General features: G+C 43.3%; 1 protein-coding gene across 1 annotated transcript in view; it reads right to left on the bottom strand.

Annotated features, from left to right (window-relative positions):
- bcar3 (BCAR3 adaptor protein, NSP family member) overlaps positions 1-20,000 on the bottom strand; it is a gene marked incomplete at its 5' end in the record, with an annotated part of 89,822 nt that overhangs the window by 61,698 nt on the left and 8,124 nt on the right. The window contains one exon of the mRNA XM_080727592.1: positions 19,319-19,433. Within this exon, the coding sequence (XP_080583718.1) occupies positions 19,319-19,433 (115 nt within the window). The remainder of the gene's footprint in view (positions 1-19,318; positions 19,434-20,000) is intronic.

Here is a 20,000-nt window from a genome sequence, read left to right as displayed (position 1 = left end):
ACTTCCCTCACCTCCCACCTCCTCCTCCTCCTCCTCCTCCTCCTCCTCCTCCTCAGCTCATCTCCTCTGTTCTCAGCACAGCCTCATATTTCATAGCTCTCAGTCTTTTTTGTTCGTGACCTCTGCTACCCCCCCCCCCCCCCCACACACACACACACACACACACCTCACCACCCCCCCCCACCCCCCCCCCCACCCTCCACCCCAAAACCACAATCCTCTGCAGCGTCGGGTGGTTAGAGAGAAGATTTAGATGTTACTTAATTCCGCTACACACAGTTAAAAATCACACCTGTGTGAAGTGGAGCTGTGTGTGTGTGTGTGTGTGTGTGTGTGTGTGTGTGTGTGTGTGTGTGTGTGTGTGTGTGTGTGTGTGTGTGTGTGTGTGGATCATGTGTACCGATTTTTGTGACATTTGAAGAAAATATGTAGGAAAAGGAGCAAAAAGTGTGTTTTGGAGAAAATTCAAGATGGCGGAAAATCTATCATGGCGCAAATGGGCGTGGCCTATATGGGGAGATGCGTCATGACCCAAGGAATCCAGGGAAAAAATATTTTTAATTTTCCGACCTACGGTTCAAGAGTTACAGGCCAAAACGTAAAGTGGGGTGTTATGGCGCCACCATGCGGCCAAATGACACAATTTTATTTTTTTTAATCCTTGAAATCATTATGAACCTCCTCTCCAAGTCTTGAAACTCTAGCCCCTATGGTTTGCGAGAGACAAATAATTGAATGTGAGTTTTTGCAATTCCCATTATAAGTCAATGGGGAAAATTAATTCACTAATAAATTAATTTAAATTAAACTATAGAACCTTTCTCTTAGAAAAGTAATAGCCCACGATTCCCGAGTAAGCCGGTCGATTTGACATATGGCGCGAGTGTGTGGTGGCAAAACTGTGGGACTAGTGGCGTGCCGAAGTTTAGGAAGTTCAGGCTACATACACACACACACACAGACAGACCCACACGGCCACGTATAGGGAGCCTGTGCTTCACACAGCTCCAAAAAAAGAAAAAAAATCCTTGTTGTTAATTTAGAGCAGTGTTTCTCAAACTTTCACAATTCAAGGTCTCCCCTTAACTCTGACAGTGTACAAATGGAACCAAACGAACCATTGAATAAAACATTCATATTTTACAGTCTTATTGTGCACAAAATAACGATGGAATTACAGGTACTATTAAAAACTGGGACTTTTTTTCATTGGACAATAAATCAATCTGTCTTCCAGGAATAGATGGTTGACATATACACTAAAATAGATAAGTCTGTAACCCTGACAGTGTACAAATGGAACCAAACGAACCCTTACGGGTTCGCTTGGTTCCATTTGTACACTGTCAGAGTTATACAGACTTGTATGGGTCAATTTAGACCTCCCTAAAGGAACCCACAGATTCCCTGGTATCCACTTTGAGAACCACAAATTTAGAGAGAGAGAGAGGATTTAGGTCGGTTGTTCAATTTCAAGCAATATGGTACACTGACGTGACGATGGTCTTATGACCGAAACGATTGCCTTTCCTATCACTTGCGCACTTTGAGCCTCCGAGTCTCTGTCTCAGTCTGTCCTTCCGTGCATCACACCTCATGTCACGCTCCATATATGGCCAGGATCCCTGATGTCATCAATATTAAGCCCATGTCTGGGAATGCCCATATATGGACATATTGTGTCAGTCTCTGTTGTTTCAGCCCTTAGGGCGTCTTACTGGTTTCCATCTATGAACTGTCCCACAGAGGTGTTCCACTTTACTTAAAGGTTGGGTCTATAATGCATTATAATCACATTTATAATCCATTATAATGCGTGTATGGCTTCATAACATTCATTATACATGTTTATAATTATGCATAACAATTGATAACAATGTTTAACTAGAAGCAGTGCTCTTCCGAGCACAGGTCTCCACCAGGCCAGGCGTCCTGGTGGTGCTACTGTAGGCCAATGTAAAAAGGGTGGCATATGTTCTTCACCTTAGACCTTTCATGGCAATCGGACACTGCATGCATGATTTTAGGCATTGTGTTCCAAAAATGTGTTTTGCTAAAGTCTACCTGCTGGTGGCACTATAACAGGCCAATGTGAAAAGGGTAGCATTTGTTCCTTGACATAGTGGGAATATGTGTGGCAAATTTCATGGTAATCGCAAGCTGCGTTGATGATTTGAGGCATTTTGTTCAAAAACGGAGCAATCCTGCAAACTTTGGAAGCTAATATTAGCCAATCGGGATGGAATATGAAATATCAGACGGATCAGACTTGATCACATGGCTATAGAGATACTGTGTACTGATTTGTGTTATTTTTGGAGAAAATCTGAAGGAGTAATATCCCAAAATGTGTTTTACATGAGTCGGCCCAAAGGTGGCGCTATAAAAGGCTGATGTGAAAAATGCAGTGAAAAGGTTTGTCCTTGGCCTCTAGGGAGTGTGTGTACAAAGTTTGACACTGATCGGGCTGTTATAGCGCCACCATGAGGCTGATTTAAAAAAAATGAAGTGGCATTTCTTCTTCGGCCTAGTGGGAATGTGTGTGTGCGATTTCATGATAATCGCACTTTGCGTTTGTGATTTGAGGCATTTTGTTCAAAACGGCTCAATCCTACAAACTTTGGAAGCCAATCTTAGCCAATCAGGATGGAATATGCAAAATCGGACAGATCCATGTCGATCACATGACTGTCGAGATACTGCTTACCGATTTGTAGGATTGTTGGACAAAATCTGTAAGAGTAGTGTACAGAAATGTGTTTTGTAACATACTGCGAGGACACACACACGGACGCACACACGGACGGACGGACGGACGGAGGGGAAAACATACTCTCCACCATGCCTTCGGCTGGTGGAGACAATGAAGTAATGGATAATAACTACCATAGTCAGTTATAAACTGCCTTTATACATAAACACTTTATAACTGACACATGTGCTGTTTGAAGCCGTGTTACTGAAAAATCTAATCTCATAAAATGCTTTAAGGGCTGTCCATACTCTCTCCGACCACCGATCCTTTCATCGGAAAGGTCCGGTTCAACTACAAAATGACGTCACTCGCAACTTCTGAAAAGCATTACCCCGAATTAGAGTTCGGAAAGCTGCACGTCGTTAAAGCTATACTGTGTAAGATGCTCAACTAGTGGTCAGTAGCCCTATAGCAAACCGCGGTCGCGTCCGCGTCTTTCGGCCGTGTTTCGTACCTTCACACCCCCACGTCTGCCTCCACCTCGCCGAGATCTATCTTTAGAGGGGTCCCTGGTTCCTGTGCGTTCAGGCATTCCGGAGAAACGGACTACTGCCTGGTAGGCGAGATTACCTTTTGAGTATAGAGACACACAGGCGACTACAAATATGGCCGCCATAGCGACCCCACTTCAAGATGCGCTGTGATTGGCCGGCAGTGTATAACCCTCGCTGTGATTGGCCGGTAGTGTGATGACGTAATTTTTCCGCGAAAACCGGGGCCCGGTCAGGATCATAGAAAACATATAAAGAGAAGGCTTTAGAAGCTGAAAATAACGGAGTGGGTGTTCTAAAACTTTAGCGATTTAACAGTTAGGACAATTTTAAGATTTGTTTTATAAAAAAAGTTACATGGTATAACTTTAATTTATCAATTTTGTACACTCAGAGTTAAAAGAACAGATTTTACTGCACCGGTCAGATTTAGCTGGAATTCGTTTCATAGTCAAACAACAATTATGTGTTTATTTTCAATAATAAGTCACATTTAATTACATTTATCTTATAAAGCAAGGATGAGGATAGCAAGCGCCAAAGTACTCATGGCATTAGATTAACTATGAGGTAATGTGCACGCACGTGTGTGTGTGTGCTGTGTGTGTGTGTGTGTGTGTGTGTGTGTGTGTGTGTGTGTGTGTGTGTGTGTGTGTGTGTGTGTGTGTGTGTGTGTGTGTGTGTGTGTGTGTGTGTGTGTGTGTTGGCTAACCCTCAGGACATACACTCTCTCCTGTCTTTGTCCTGTTCCTCTGTATTGTCTATGATGATAACACCCAGACGTGCGTGTGTATGTGTGTGCGCACGTGCGTGTGAATGTGTGTGTGTGTGTGTGTATGTGTGCGTGTGTGTCCATGTGCTTCCTTCCAGACAATACAAGCAGACCATCCTGCCACTACAGCTCTATGAAAGATGAGACTATCAGATGGCCCGCATGCTGACACACACACACACACACACACACACACACACACACACACACACACACACACGCATACGCACACACGCACACGCACACACGCACACACACACACACACACACACACACACACACACACACACACACACACACTCGTACACCCACACACACACACACACACACACACCCACACACACGCGCGTGCGTATTCCTCTGCACAGCAAAGTGCAAAAGTGGAGCCATATTTGTGTCCATTTTCACACTTTGAGGGGGTAACACAAAAGCAGGGGTCTTCAACAGGGGGTCCGGGACGCCTAGGGGGTCCTCAGAGTTACTACAGGGGGTCCTTCAAATTTTTGTGTGATAGAAAGTTTTTTTCTCCTTTTTTATATTAACCACTTGAACCCTAGCATCCATTTTCTGAGAACTTTAGCCAAAAAATAGCAGATCTACAAGCTCACAACGCCTCACAGCGCGAGGCGTTGTGAGCTTGTAGATCGGCTATTTCCGGCAAAGAGGTTTGGGTGTAGAGGAGAAAAAGAGCAGACTAAGTACATAGTGAAAGGTCAAGTTTAAGTATTGACGGTTCAAGTGGTTACCTGATAACACAAATTGACATGAATCCAAAATACACTGATGATTGTGCTGTCAAACGATGAAACTATAATGGAATCTGGGGGTCCCTGCTTCATCTCTCTCTCAGCTAAGGGGTCCTTGGCCTGAAAACGTTGAAAACGCCTGCACTTAAGGATTAAATCCTCCATGTGGTCTCAGACTGTTTACTGTACACGTCTACCTTTGTGAGCTTTAAGAATGACTCCCAAATTGAAAAAAAAACAAGATAGCCAGGACTCTATTAATGTCTGTTTGTATATAGTGCATTCACATTCCAAATAACTTGTTCTATTTACTGTCTACTATACTTACTAGCTCAAGAGCTGTCAACAAATGGAGTTGTAACAGTCACCACTGGCTCCAACCACAGGGCTGGATGTATACTTAGTTGCATGTGGGTGTTGCGCATCTACTGTACAAGCTCACTGTGCATTGCAGCGCGATACGCTGTGAGCACAAGTTGACACTTGCGTACAGCCAAGTATAAATCAGTCATAGGTCTTCTAAACATTGCGGTTCTCAAACTGTTTAGCTTGAGATTCTAAAGAGAAATTAGATGTTTGCCCACTATAGTGAAAACAGCAGATCTACAAGCTTAATTGCAATCTGGCTAGCCATCGTCAAAGAAAAGGGAACACCCACTCGAGAGATTAACAAGCTTGTAGATTGTCTATTTTCACTACTTCGTTTTCTAATTTATGGAATTTCTTAGATTTTTCATTATTTAATAAGATTGAGATTACTTAGAAAGATCATTGCTTTTTTTTCATGTAAGTCTTAGCTTTTTTGGGAATGTTTTTATTTGTATTTTAAAATGTAGGGAAAAAAAATTAAGGGACCCATAAAAATATTTTCGCGACCCACAAATGGGTCCAGACCCAGTGCTTTGGGAACCAGTGTTCTAACACATACTGTAACAACAACATGTTGACATCTGGGACACAAGAGCCTCCTTTCCCAATAAGGAGAAAGCTCTGTGATTGGTCTGTTAGGTTGTTTATTGAAAATGTCAACAGGAAGTGCACACTAGGGCATTCACCAAATATCGAATATTCGCATATTTTTCTTTTTTCATTGTTTTCTTTTAAAAAAATATATAGTTTATAAAGCATGGCTAGATAGGAAGTCATAAGAATGAGTTGTCGATGCCCCTGGTGGATGAATTTGTTAATGCTCTATACCAGGGGTTCTCAAACTTTTTAGGCCGTGACCCCCAAAATAAACATATTTGAACTGGGGACCCCCACCCTGACAAGCACTTGGAATTGTAGGTATTGCGTTTAATGTGACTCGGTTCCACAGATAAATATTGTGAAAATAGCAGATCTACATGCTCACAACGCCTCACAACACAAGGCGTTGTGAGCATGTAGATCGGCTATTTTCACAATGTTCGCCTCTTGCTTACTTAATATTTGACAGTTTGGCCAGTCCTGTCGAATATTCGACTATTCGAATACTTTGAGGTCGAATAATTAAAAATGTGTGAATGCCCTAGTGCACACATGATAAGTTTGACATTGTACAGGCGTATTGATTCATTGAATATTGCCTCAGATACAGTAGCTCTATATCACAGTGGTTGAGGAAGATGCAGAGGACAGTCAGGAAGAGATGGAAACAGATGCTGTAGTGGTGACCCCTAACAGGAAATAGCTTAGAGAAGAAGCAGCTCCTTATTACAATATGTCTCCTTTTTGATTTTGATTTTTAATAGATTTTCATTCCTTCATGTACTGTACATACCGGAGTGTGAAGAGGAAACCGAAACCCCATAACAGCACCGGAACTATATCGTCATTGTCGGGTGGAAACCTTGTATGTCAAAAACCGTTTGTTTTGTATTTATCATTTTAAAAATGATTTAAAGTAGTGAAAATAGCCGATCTACAAGCACACAACGCCTCACAGTGCGAGGCGTTGTGTGCTTGTAGATCGGCTATTTTCACTAGTTTTGTGCAACAGTCTCTACTAGTCTAGTGATGAAGCAGGGCTTTACTTTGCGAAAAAACATAAAAATTTGAAACTTGGAGATACGAGGTTTCTGCCCGACAGTGACAATATAGTTCCCAGAACATGGGGGGTCTTCTTGGTCAAGCCCACGGGGAACAGCACGAAGAGCGACCAGCGCCACTGCTACTCCCTGCACAGTAAATTCCTTGGTGTTCATTTACCGCGTGTGTGTGTATGTGTGTGTGTGTGTGTGTGTGTGTGTGTGTGTGTGTGTGTGTGTATGTGCGCTGCCGCGTGGGGACAGAGCTGTCCCCAAATATGGCCTATGTCAGGAATGCTGTGTGACCGAGGACAAAATTGATGCACCCATATTGAATTTTACAGAATTTCATAGGGTTAACAGTTAAGAGTTAAGGTAAGGCAGTGATTCTCAACCTGTGGGTCGAGACCCACAGGGGGGTCCCCAAATTATTTTGGGGTGTCCCCAGATGATGAACTTAATGTGAAACATTGTGTTCTCACTCAACAGTAAACAAACCAACATAAAGGTTAAGTGTATAGAGGGTATCTGCACATTTCTAAAGTGACAATTTATTAGCCTGGCGTTGCTCATACTAATTCCTCACTGCGTGTCTAGCGCCAGGGGGTGGTGTTGTGCAGTCTGGTTTATTAACCAGGCCAATCTGAGTTCCCAGTAACCAGGCTAACAATGTATGGACTTTTTAATACCTCTAAAATGACAAATTAAACATTGGCCAAATGGTCAAATATGAGAGGCAGAAATAGAATAGAACCATGTTATACAAAATGTAATGCCTCAACTCTTGGTGCTCGTCAGGGTGGTGGTGGTGGTGGTGGGGGTCCCCATGCTGTTCAAATATGATTATTTTGGGGGTCGTGGTCTGAAAAGGTTGAGAACCACTGAGGTAAGGTAAGGGGATACTCTTCAAAAGTATGCTAAGTGTGTGTGTGTGTGTGTGTGTGTGTGTGTGTGTGTGTGTGTGTGTGTGTGTGTGTGTGTGTGTGTGTGTGTGTGTGTGTGTGTGTGTGAGTGTGCACGTGCGTGCTTGCGTGCGTGCATGCGTGCGCCTGCTCGTTTGAGGGTGTTGTTTCCAGGAAGCTGCACACATTGAGTCAGCAGCCTAATCTATAATCAGCTCCTGACTGAGTCACCTGGGGGCCGAGTAGAGGAAGGACGGACAGATGAGCAGGGAAACACACACACACACACACACACACACACACACACACACACACACACACACACACACACACACACACACACACACACACACACACACACACACACACACACAGATCTAGAGACACGGTGGTGAGCACAGATCTCTATCAACCAACAGCAGCACAGACAAGTTTGATTGTCAACCTGTGGGCCGCAATGGTATTGCAATGGGCCCCCAAACATGACATGGTATTTTTCCTTTAAAACCTTGACAATGTGTTTCCTTTGTGATGCTGATACACAGCTTAAATTATACCATGTTAGTTCAGTCGATCCACTATATCGCTGTTTCCCAAACAGTGGGTCGGGACCCATTTGTGGGTCACTGTCACGATATGTATGGGTCACGACTAGAGTAAAAATCCTACTTTTATTAAATGTTTTCATAAATGTTATTAACATCATAATTTTTTAACACTTTTATACATTTTAAAAACAAACAAATCCAAGATATTCCATGAAAAAATAATTTAGAAGTAGTGAAAATAGCCGATCTACAAGCTCACAACGCGTTGCTTCGTTTTGAGCTTGTAGATCTGCAATTTTCACTAGTGTGAAATACAGGGACGTGCTGGGCCCCTGATTCAGCCCGGGAAAAAGAGTTGGAGAGGCCCTCATTGCGTGCTATAGAGAGATCTCTCTCTATAGCACTGCTGCAACTCAAAGATTTGCCATTTCAGATCATGACAAGTGACAAGCCAGTGGGCCAATTACATGAGTTATATTTCATCGTTGGAAACCTTGTATGTCCAAAACCGTTTGTTTTGTATTTATCATTTTAAAAATGATATAAACTAGTGAAAACAGCCGATCTACAAGCACACAACGCTTCGCACCGCTGATGAAGCAGGGCTTTGCTTTGCGAAAAAAATTACAAATTTGAAACTTGGAGATACAAGGTTTCTGCCCGACAGTGACGATTTACTTTATTGGCCTCCCAGTCCCCAAAATGGAATGAAGGCTGACATTTTATTTTCGGGAGTTGTCCCGCTTTTCCCAATGGCCAGCACGTCCCTGAACACAATGTTTCCATAGGTCAGATGGGAGGGCTGCGAACACTTTCAAGATTTCAAGCCCTATGTGACTTCTGTGGCCTACTGCAGTGTGCATACAAGTTTAGCCCTGGTACTGTGTACTGACATTTTAATTTATATTTAAGTGAAAGTATCAATACCACAATCTAGAAATACTCAGTTATTAAAAGTCAGGGATTTAAACTTTACTTGAGTAAAAGAACAAAAGTATTGGCATCAAAATATACTTAAAGTACCAAAAGTAAAAGTACTCATTATGTAGAATGTCCCATATTTCACAAGTTCACTACAATATACAAATCTTTAGAAAATAGCAGATCTAAAGAAAAAAGAAAAAATCAAAATCTACAAAGTAACTATTAAAGTTTTCAAATAATTGTAGTGTAAAGGTACAATATTTGCCTCTGAGATGTAGTGGACAAGCATTTGACTGGTATAGAATTCAATTAATTTGCTGATGTAACATAGTGCTGCGGCTGCCTAAGGGCTTGCTTATATATTTCGTTGTTACTCAGATTTATTTTAACAAATTTGTGTCATGCAACCATTATAATTTGAGTCTTGACTTAGGAGCCATTCAGGCTACAGTATACACAGTATATGTCTACGTTCCAACTTTAGTGTGAGGTGGTGCAACCGACCCCTGGTGTATTGCGGCAAACCAGTGGGCATGTGCTAGCACGGTCATGCAAATGCGAAACGCGATCACACAGATGCACACACACACGTGCAGACAGACGGGTACACAGCAAGTATTTATCAAGACTCCTCTTCTCCTCAGCCAGGCCCCCTTTGACCTCAACAAACTCCTCAGTAGGAAGGCATGCAGTGTGCATGGTGCATTCCATTCCTGCCTCTCATCCTTTCTCCTCTCCTCCTCCTCCTCCTCCTCTTCATTCTCTAGGCTCCCTTTTCCCCCAGCTCCACTCTTCTTTTCCCCTCCTCGGCCTCATCTCCTTTACTCTCACCTTTTATAAGTGTGTGCTTGTGTGTAGTAGAATTTGAGAAATAGACATTGTCAGGGCCATTTTCCTAAAAATAGTTGTTTTATCATTAAAAAAGATTTTTAGAGATACTGTATAGGTTTGCAATTAGAAAAGGTTGGGGTTTGAGTTACTGTAAAATTAGGAATTTAGAGCAGGGGTCTTCAACAGGGGGTCTGGGACCCCTAGGGGGTCCTCAGAGTTACTAGCAGGGGGTCCTCCAATTCTTTGTGTGATAGAAACCATTTTTTCTCCTTTTTTATATTAACCACTTGAACCCCAGTGTCCAAATTCTTGGAACTTTAGCCAAAAATAGCAGATCTACAAGCTCACAACGCCTCGCGCTGCGAGGCGTTGTGAGCTTGTAGATCTGCTATTTTCGGCAAAGAGGTTTGGTGTAGAGGGGAAAGGTCAAGTTTTTTTAAGTACTGACGGCTCAAGTGGTTAAATATCTGAAAACACAAATTGACATGAATCCAAAATACACTGATGATTGTGCTGTCAAACAATGAAACTATATGGAATCTATGAAAAGGTTGTGGGGGTCCCTGCTTCATCTCTCTCTCAACTGCCTGAAAACGTTGAAGACCCCTGATTTAGAGGTTAAGGGTTTCGAGATAACACGCCGCAGAGCGATGCCTTGTCAGCTTGTGCATCTATGCTATTATTTACAGTTAAAAATGGCATTCATAAAATTGCTTTTTTTGTAAGATATTTTTGGGGCTTTTATGGCTTTATTGATAGTACAGTAGGACAGTGGGTAGACAGTAAATGGGGAGAGAGATGGGGAGTGACACGCATGCAGCGAAGGCCGTTGGGATCGGGACTTGAACCCGGTACACGCTGTCAGGCATACAGAGCCTACCAGCATAAGAGTATGTGGTATGCGCCTGGACCACTAGGCCAGCGGGCGCCCCTGCCCTAATGTCCTCACAAGTATAGTAATGCAAAGAGTGTGTGTGTGTGCACGCCACACGTGTGCACGTTTTATGAGCACAGAGTGGTGAAACGTAAACAAGACTTGAGTTTGGGCCCCGCCTCATTCCTCCAGCCATACCCTCAGGGCCTTTGAGCAAGGCACTATCTCCGGTACTTATCTCTCACTTCGGGATGGCATGGTATCCACATCCTGTTTTTTCTCGTTTCCGCGGGAAGGTCGCAACTCAGCGATAAGTTCCCCAATGATTGTAGCAGGAGATATTTTTATTATTTTAATCAACATCACAACCGGGAGGAAATTTACATAAACAACTATAATAGTTATGATTCATGCACGGGAGCTTCCATGCAAAAAAAGCCATGTAGATTTGGAAGTATCTGGGCAGAGAGGTCGTACAAGTACTTCAAGAGAGTTGCTCTGATTGTTCAGTTTCTCTGATCGCTCAGTTTCAACCAAAGAGAGAATAGTACCAACCAATCTTCCTTATTATTGTTGTGCATTTTTTGTTTTCATCAAAACCAAAACAAACAGCGGAGACGATAACTGCATGGTAGGGCTGTCACGATTATGACATTTTACATGACAATTATTTGTCACTCAAATAATTGCGATTAAAGATTTAATTGTGTTTTTGTCGTTGACAATTACATTTCTGCTTTTAAGTTGCAAATGGTAGATATGACACATAATTACTGACAAGTCTTTGCTCTTTAGTCCTGAGTCGAGTCCCAAGTCAAGACAGGCAAGTCCCAAGTAAAGTCCAAGTCCTAAACAAGTCCTAGGTTTGTTGGAAGGTGTCAGTCACTTAAAACGACTTGAAGTCTCAAGTCAAGAGAGCTAGGGCTCAAGTCAAGTCAACTCACAAGTCATTGGGCGTTGAAGTCCAAGTCTGGTGGTGCCCCCCCCCCCCCCCCCCCCCACCACCACTTTGATGAAAATAGCCAATCTACAAGCTCACAATGCCTCGGGCTAGATCTGCTATTTTCGGCTAAAGTGTAAAAAAAAGGATAAAAAGATTTGTGTAAAAAATAAAATTAAAAGGGTTCCTATTACACAAAGATTTGCCAACCCCCCTCTAGTAACTCTGGGGACCCCCCAGGGGTCCAGGACCCCTGGGGGCTGAAAAAATTAGGCAGCCCCAAAGGGCGAGGTAGTGCTGAAACATGAGAGCTCAGGCACATGTTACACAGTTAAGAAGCAGGAGTTAAACTAATAATCTGGGTGGTCATCATTGTGATGTCATAACATATCCATGTGAGGTCAGCCATATCCATATCTGGAGTCCATGAGCTCAGATGTAGAGGTATTGGCCAGCTCCATACATGGAGATGTCTTGGCCATATATGGAGTGTACGTGACATAAGGCGTGACGCACGGACGAACATGATCTGCAGGTTTTCATACTAAATGCGACCTACGGTCACAATTATATATCCAAATGGAAATACTCAAGTAACGTAAAACTGCCCCAAAATTACTAATAGTACTTAAATATACTTGGTTACTTCACTGGCTACAGTGTCAGTTCTTTCCAAGGTATGTACGCTTTGGGATGTTTTCATGTTATCTGCGGTCAGTGTAATACCAGGAACTGCATCTCCCATGTCGTGACACACTGGAGAGATAACAGCAGAATGTTGATGGTACGGATGGTGTTAGCACACACACACACACACACACACACACACACACACACACACACACACACACACACACACACACACACACGGTAGAAGGAGATGTTTATAGTACATTTAGTATTAATCCGAGGTTATTTAGATTAGCAACACGTTCTCAGTTGTTATAATGCATGCCCTGGACATATGCTGCACGTGTTAGTAGATCATGAGCCACAACAACTGACAAGGAAACAATTTAACCTTTATTTAGATTTTAGATTTTGATTATTTTTACATTTTCAGTTCCCCCGGCTTCCCACTCACCCGTTTACAACTTTACACACATTCCCAGATGGGAGCAGCCCAGTACAACTAGTTTTACACTGCTGCACTGGAGCAGTTGGGGGTTCAAGTGAAGCCTTGCTGAAGAGCAAGTGTTGCTCGTTCACATCCCCGTCCAGATGTCACTTCCCAAGGGAGATTTTTTCTGCAGTTCTGGGGGATTTTGCTGGGGACCCTCCTGGATTCCCCCCAAGGACCCCTTGTGGTCCCCGGACCGCATTTTGAGAAGCAATGATCTATGTAAGACTAGGCCATGGTTGAAGGTCACTGGAGAGGCTTGACCCCAGTGTCATGAATGCTAGGTATGATCCACCTCCCCGTCTGAACTGCAGGTCACTGTCGAGAGGCCTTCAAACACTTTACCACGCCACGAGCAAGCAACAGAAACACAAGAGGCTAAGTAGAATACACCATATTATACAGTATACATCTACTACACCACTACATGTCTGAGGCATGTTGTACCCTTTAGTCTACTACAATGATCTGACAACAAGTTACTGGTTCCTAGAAAAAGTTTTGATATTTGATTTTGAAGTAATGTAGGCAAAATAAGCTTTGGCTTCAGCCTACACCTTTTCGGACCATTTTAAGATGTTGTACTGGTACTGTACTATTAATACTTATGTTTGTTTAATGGACCAAAACAAACTAAACTAAACTAAAGTTAAACTAAACTAAAGTTTGACAAATGTTGATACACTTTACTTTGGTAAATCTAAGTATATTTTGACACCTATAAGCTACTTCTATAGTTTCAGTTTGAATACAGGGCTTTTACATTGTGGTGTTGCTATTTTTTAATCAGAGTACTTCTTCCACCAACTCTATAATAAAGAATAATACATACAGTATACGGTACACACACCCAAACAGTCATATATGTGCATACACAAACACACAGACACACACAGACACACACACACACAATTAAGTGCGCACGCACGCGCGCCAGCGCACGCACGCACACGCACACACACACACACACACACACACACACACACACACACACACACACACCCACACCCACACACACACACACACACACACGCACACACACAGACACACAAGCAAGCACGCACGCACGCACACACAAACGCACGCACACAAACATACACAGAGGTTTAATCTCTATCTTTGGTCCGTAATCCCAGTTGACCACTGAGGTATTCGGTTACCATGGTAACATTGCTGTCCACCAGTGGAACAAACAAGAAAACAAGACTTGTACATGAGACACACCACCTGCTACGCCCTCCTTCACACAGGTTTGCACGCACGCATGCACACACTTGCACGCACGCATGCACACACTTGCACGCATGCATGCGTACACTTGAACGCATGCATGCATGCACGCGCACACACATGCTCAGGCACGTGCACACATAGACATCAAAGGGGGCTTGAGCCCCTGCCCTTTTATCCGTCTGTAAAAAGTGCCCTCTCCAGACCATGAATGCAGTTTTTACTATGGTGAAAGAAACGCAAATACCTGAAGGCAGCATTCAAGAGAATTGCCTTGCAAACTCTCCTGAACTTGAATACAGCATCTTATTTTGAAAGAATTGCTCTCTCTGTCTAGAAATCCATGCCGTTACACCACATCTCCAGTATTGACTTGATTATGCGCTTGATCAGTGTGGTATCAAGCACCGAAAATAGCCGACCTCCAAGCTCACAACGCGTCGCAGTGTTTGGAGGTCTGCTATTTTCAATATTTCCACCAAAAGGCCCTTTTAGAAATGTCAGCCCCTGCCTCTCTAACATTCTCTGCACATCCCTGCACACAAATGCGCGCAGAGCCGCACACGCTTGTACGCACGCACGCACACACACACGTGCACGCATGCACCCACGAAAGCTCACACGGAATGCACGCACACACTACTCTGGCTGGAAGACTGGCGGGTGGACAAAAGGAATGAAATCAACAATCAATTGTTGTATAATCTTTGTTTTCTTGTCACATTTTCAATGAAGGACAAAAGATTGCCGGCAGAAACCTCCTATCTCCATATTCTAACTTTTTGTGTTTTTGTAAATTAATGCTCTACTTGATCATACTACAGCATCACACAAAAGCAACAAAAGTAGCATCAAAATTAGAAATTAGAAACCTGACAGAGACAATACCGTAGTGTTGAAGATATCGTAATTTCAAACAAAGACAAGGTTACCGATTTGGGCTGTATTATTAACAACAAATCTGACAGCTGAAAAAGATTGCATCAAATGTGATCAAGAAAGTCAATCAAAGAACACGATTTTGGGGCAGGATTTCCTCTTTTGTCAACAAAGGGGCACTCAAGACACTAGCTGCATGGAGCCCTCATTCAATGCCACTTTGATTATGCACCTCTATCTCCAACGCCTCAATGACACTCTGTGTGGAGTTTGCATGTTCTCCCCATGTCTCCCTCACAAAAACATGCAGTAATCCTGGTCTCTATACTGCCTCCCCCTGGCCAGCCCGGGCACCTGATGGAGGGGAAAGGAACTGGTTGGAATGACGTGTTCCTTCCACGCGCTACGTCCAAACCGGGGAAATCCCCACTATCAGGTGAAAAGAAGCAACTTGGACTACTCATGCATAGAAGGAAGCATGAGGTCAGTCCATTGTCCCCCCTTTTTTTTCTCTCCAATGTGTCAAAAAGTCATGTTTTGCTGTGATCAGACCTATATTATGAGAAACGTTGCTGCTGTGCTGCTCCCTTCAACATAGACAAGGAATCTGAGATCCCCAGAATAATGTAACAGCATCAGGGTCAATATGAGAACGAAGAGTATCAGAGAATGCCTCAAAGATCTTAGTCCAGTATCTCTCTATCCGAGAACAGAGAGCGAAACTGTGGAGAAGATTTGCCTCTCTCGCATTACATTTGTCTTATTGTGTGGAGAGATGTCTGGAAATATCTTATGATTTTGAATAGTGGAGTCTGTGTATGACTCAAAACTGAATTAGGCAATCTAGAGATGATAGAGCAAGCATCGACTTATTCAAGGCTGTCTTCGGCTCATTATCGGAAATTTGAATCCCCAACAGATTTTCCCACGCAGATTAAACTGCTGACGTACAGTCGGTAGGACACTTGTTTTATATCAACCGATGTGTGTGTACTTATGTGAAAGACTCTCGTTTAGAATAATTGTGGGACAATGTGGAATAATTTTGAAAATATTTACACAAATATTCTCTTATGGGGGTCTCCAGCAAAAAATGTCCACAGCGAAATATAGATCAATTTGGGGGTCCTTGACATGAAAATATTTGAGAACCACTGCTCTAAATGTAGCGTTTTCTGACACAGCGGGGGTAACCAATGTGACACATTGTGAGCTTGTATAGCTGCTATTTTCGTGGAATATTTGCCCTAGGATAGGGACACTTCTATAAGACATGTAGTTAAATAGTCAGTAATAGTGTTTAAAATTGAAATGTAGAGTAAACAGAGAATGCAGTGGAGTGAGTCAGAGGCCTTTTAGAGGGGTGCATCCCCCCATTCCGACATGCTGCCATTCCGACACTAACCCTATACCTAACCCTACCCCTAACCTCTATGGAAGTGCCGCCACTCAGACAATTAGAAGTCAACTAGCCCTTACCCGTTCAAAGATATGAGCTCCGAAATGATGTGCAGTGTGTGGATTATGGGATGTGCACTGTGCACACAGTATATGAGGGATGGAAAGTAACTTTAACTGGTGCTTGCATGCTAATATGTAGGAGCATCAATGTAAGAAATACCCGTTCCATTTAACGGCTACAGAGATACTGTGTACCGATCTGCATGATTTTGGACAACATCTGTAACAGGGCCAGAACCCCCCCGTCCCCCCCCCCCCCCCCCCCCCGCCCGCCCGCCCGCCTGCCCGCCTGCACACACACACACTCCCCCCCCCCCCCGTGTGTGTGTGTGTGTGTGTGGGTTTGTGTGTGATTGTGCATGGCCTGAACAACAGCGCCCCTCCCTTAACATGTGTGGTCACAAAAGGTACTGTAGGCTAAATAGATATAGATACACCATAAAAATGCAATTATACAGCATACGATTTGTGAAAGTGACAAACGGGCTTCACAGTTATGTCAGGTGTGTTCATATGCTGATGGTGATGCGATTTCAGATCAATTGCTCCAGCCACTGAGGAGAAACGCGGTTTCAGACAGACAGACACTCAGACAGACAGACAGACAGACATTCGGAAAATTATATGTTAGATGTCGGAATGGCAGCATGTCGGAATTGGGAGGGCCCCCGTTTTGGAGTACAGAGATGGCTATAGAGAGAGAGAGAGAGAGAGAGAGAGAGAGAGAGAGAGAGAGAGAGAGAGAGAGAGAGAGAGAGAGAGAGAAGCAGTTGATATCTTCCTTCCTGTTCTCCAAAATATCAGAATCAATATTGGCCTTAAAAATGTTATATTGGACAACCTCTAGTCTGTTGAACACACATGCGCACGCGCACAGGTAAACTGTATGTGTGTCTAGATTTTGTGTGTGAATAATGAATACTATTCTTGTCACACTTAAACATATGTGGCTGTATACATGTTCGGCTGTAAGGCCAGTAACAGTAATAGGCTTAAATTAAAATCTTCCTGGATGTGCGTATGTGCGTGAGTGTGTGTGCGTGTGCACACACGATACTGCAGAAGCTTTGTCATTGAAATGCATTTATCTAGGTCAAAAGTTGAGCTGGTGTTTTCTTTTTTGAGGATGCTGTGTGTGTGCAGTGACTGCACGTGTGCTGTATGTGTGTTTGTGTGTCCCAAGGATGCCATTAGTTGAACAAATGGCACCTCTGTGGTAATGATAGGGCTGGCAGACTGCCAACAGACAGATAATACCACAGTAGACCTTCAGCAGAGCTCTCAACCTGATGCCTGCTGCTCCCCTCAAGTCCCAGGATGACATGAAGGAATGTGAAAATTCATTTCTGATATCCAAATAAATACCCCTGTAGCGAGCACATTATCAGGTTGCTTTGTAGCAAAGCCGATTTAGTCAAATAATAATCAATATGTTCACTCTCTAGGGATTCCCACGGAGTTTGTTTCCATGTACTGTACAAGGAAGAGATAGAGTCAAGATGAACTACAGTACACGTAGCATACTGTACTGTCAGGGTTGGCTGCTTTAAGTGTAAGGAGTTTGTTTTCAAAATGCAAGAGGAGAGGAGACTTTGAGGAGAAGCAAGACTAATGGCCCTATTTTAATGGCATCTTAGCTTGCGCCTTGGGCATGTGTCCATGCATGCCAATCTACAGGGCACTGAATGTGTTAGCGCCTGGCACAACACGCCCTGAATTGGTCATGGGTGTGTTTTGGGTGTTAAATTAATTAAACTATTAAGAGTGTCGGCTGCCATCACCTTTAAGAACCAGGCTGCGCTGGCTTTATGCTAATTGGTATCGACATGGCTCAGATAAGAAGACGCACAGAACGCTATTCCAGCAACGAAACATGCTGCTGGTGCCAATCAACTCAACTCAACTTGCTTGATTTAAATTATTTTGGGTTTACTTCACCCCCAAAGTAATTATTACCCATATTTCAAAAATATTCATATAAGAAACAACGTGTAGACTAGGAATAGAAAAAAAATGTCTAGTAGAACATCTACTTGAGCTGCTTTGCGATGGATTGTAGCTGCAATTTTGTAATCTGATCAAACGCAATCCTATCGGGTGTAATTCCCCAACAACACGTACAATTGTGTGAAAGTAAGGGACGCACTACAGAAACACACCTCAAGCCCTATGAACTGCAGTGGACGTCAGCCATACATGAAGAGACTCATAGATTCATTCATGATGATTATTTGTTTCACTTGTCTTGTCTTGGTGGGATGAGCTTAACTCACCAACTGTCACCAGGGCAACAGTTGGAGTCACCATATAATGCATGGGAAACTAGCTGCAACTTGTCACGCACGCACGCACGCACGCACGCACGCACGCACGCACGCACGCACGCACGCACGCACGCACGCACGCACGCACGCACGCACGCACGCACGCACGCACGCACGCACGCACGCACGCACGCACGCACGCACGCACGCACGCACGCACGCACACACACACACACACACACACACACACACACACACACACACACACACACACAGAGTTTTACAAGTGATTAAACCCAGCAGGATTGCTGGCCTCAGGCCTCCAGTCCTCTCTCACTTGAGGACAGGCTTGAGAGAGAGAGAGAGAGAGAGAGAGAGAGAGAGAGAGAGAGAGAGAGAGAGAGAGAGAGAGAGAGAGAGAGAGCATGTGTGTAGTTGTTTGGGGACAACATATAAGCTTGTCAACACATGACACTAATGCTACCTCAGTGTGTGTGTGTGTGTGTGTGTGTGCGTGCGTGCGTGCGTGCGTGCGTGCATGTGCGTGTGTGCGTGTGTGTGCGTGCGCGTACCTCTCCTCCTCTCCCTCTCTTGCAGGAGGTGCAGGGAGGTGAGCAGATGCAGGCGGTGAAGATGGTTGTGAACTCCCAGCTCTAACAGCTCACACTCTGAGAGATGGAGCAGGTCCTGGAGAGAGAGAGAGAGAGAGAGAGAGAGAGAGAGAGAGAGAGAGAGAGAGAGAGAGAGAGATGAATGTCCCATATAATCTGATGATGACAGTGAAGTGAAAATGTCAGGACTTTTAAACCATTTAGAGCCGAAGCCGATTCTACAAATGCCTTCTAAATGAGTAGTTCTCACACATTTCTTTTTTCTCTTTTTTAAAAAGCAGATGCACAAGCTTGTAGATCTGCTATATGTGAAACGCCATTATCGGGTTAAGACCGTTTTAATACCGAAATATAGAAAGAAAGAAAGAAAGAAAGAAAGAAAGAAAGAAAGGAAGGAAGGAAGGAAGAAAGACAGAAAAGAAAAGAAAAGAAAAGAAAAGAAAAGAAAAGAAAGAAAAGAAAAGAAAAGAAAAGAAAAGAAAAGAAAAAGACCATTACTGCATCAAAAGTAATTAACAAACTACACAGATTTGTACAAAAATGTACAAACATTGGCCAAATTGTCTAATAAGAGTAATAATATAAGAACATTTAGAAAATAACCGATCTAAAAGCTTTTTTCATAATATTTATCTGTGGAACC

This window comes from Nannobrachium achirus (assembly GCF_963921795.1).
Source record: "Nannobrachium achirus genome assembly, chromosome: 1".
Taxonomy (NCBI): Eukaryota; Metazoa; Chordata; class Actinopteri; order Myctophiformes; family Myctophidae; genus Nannobrachium; species Nannobrachium achirus.
The sequence above is the reverse complement of the archived record's forward strand: the minus strand, read 5'-3'. Positions and strand labels throughout refer to the sequence as shown.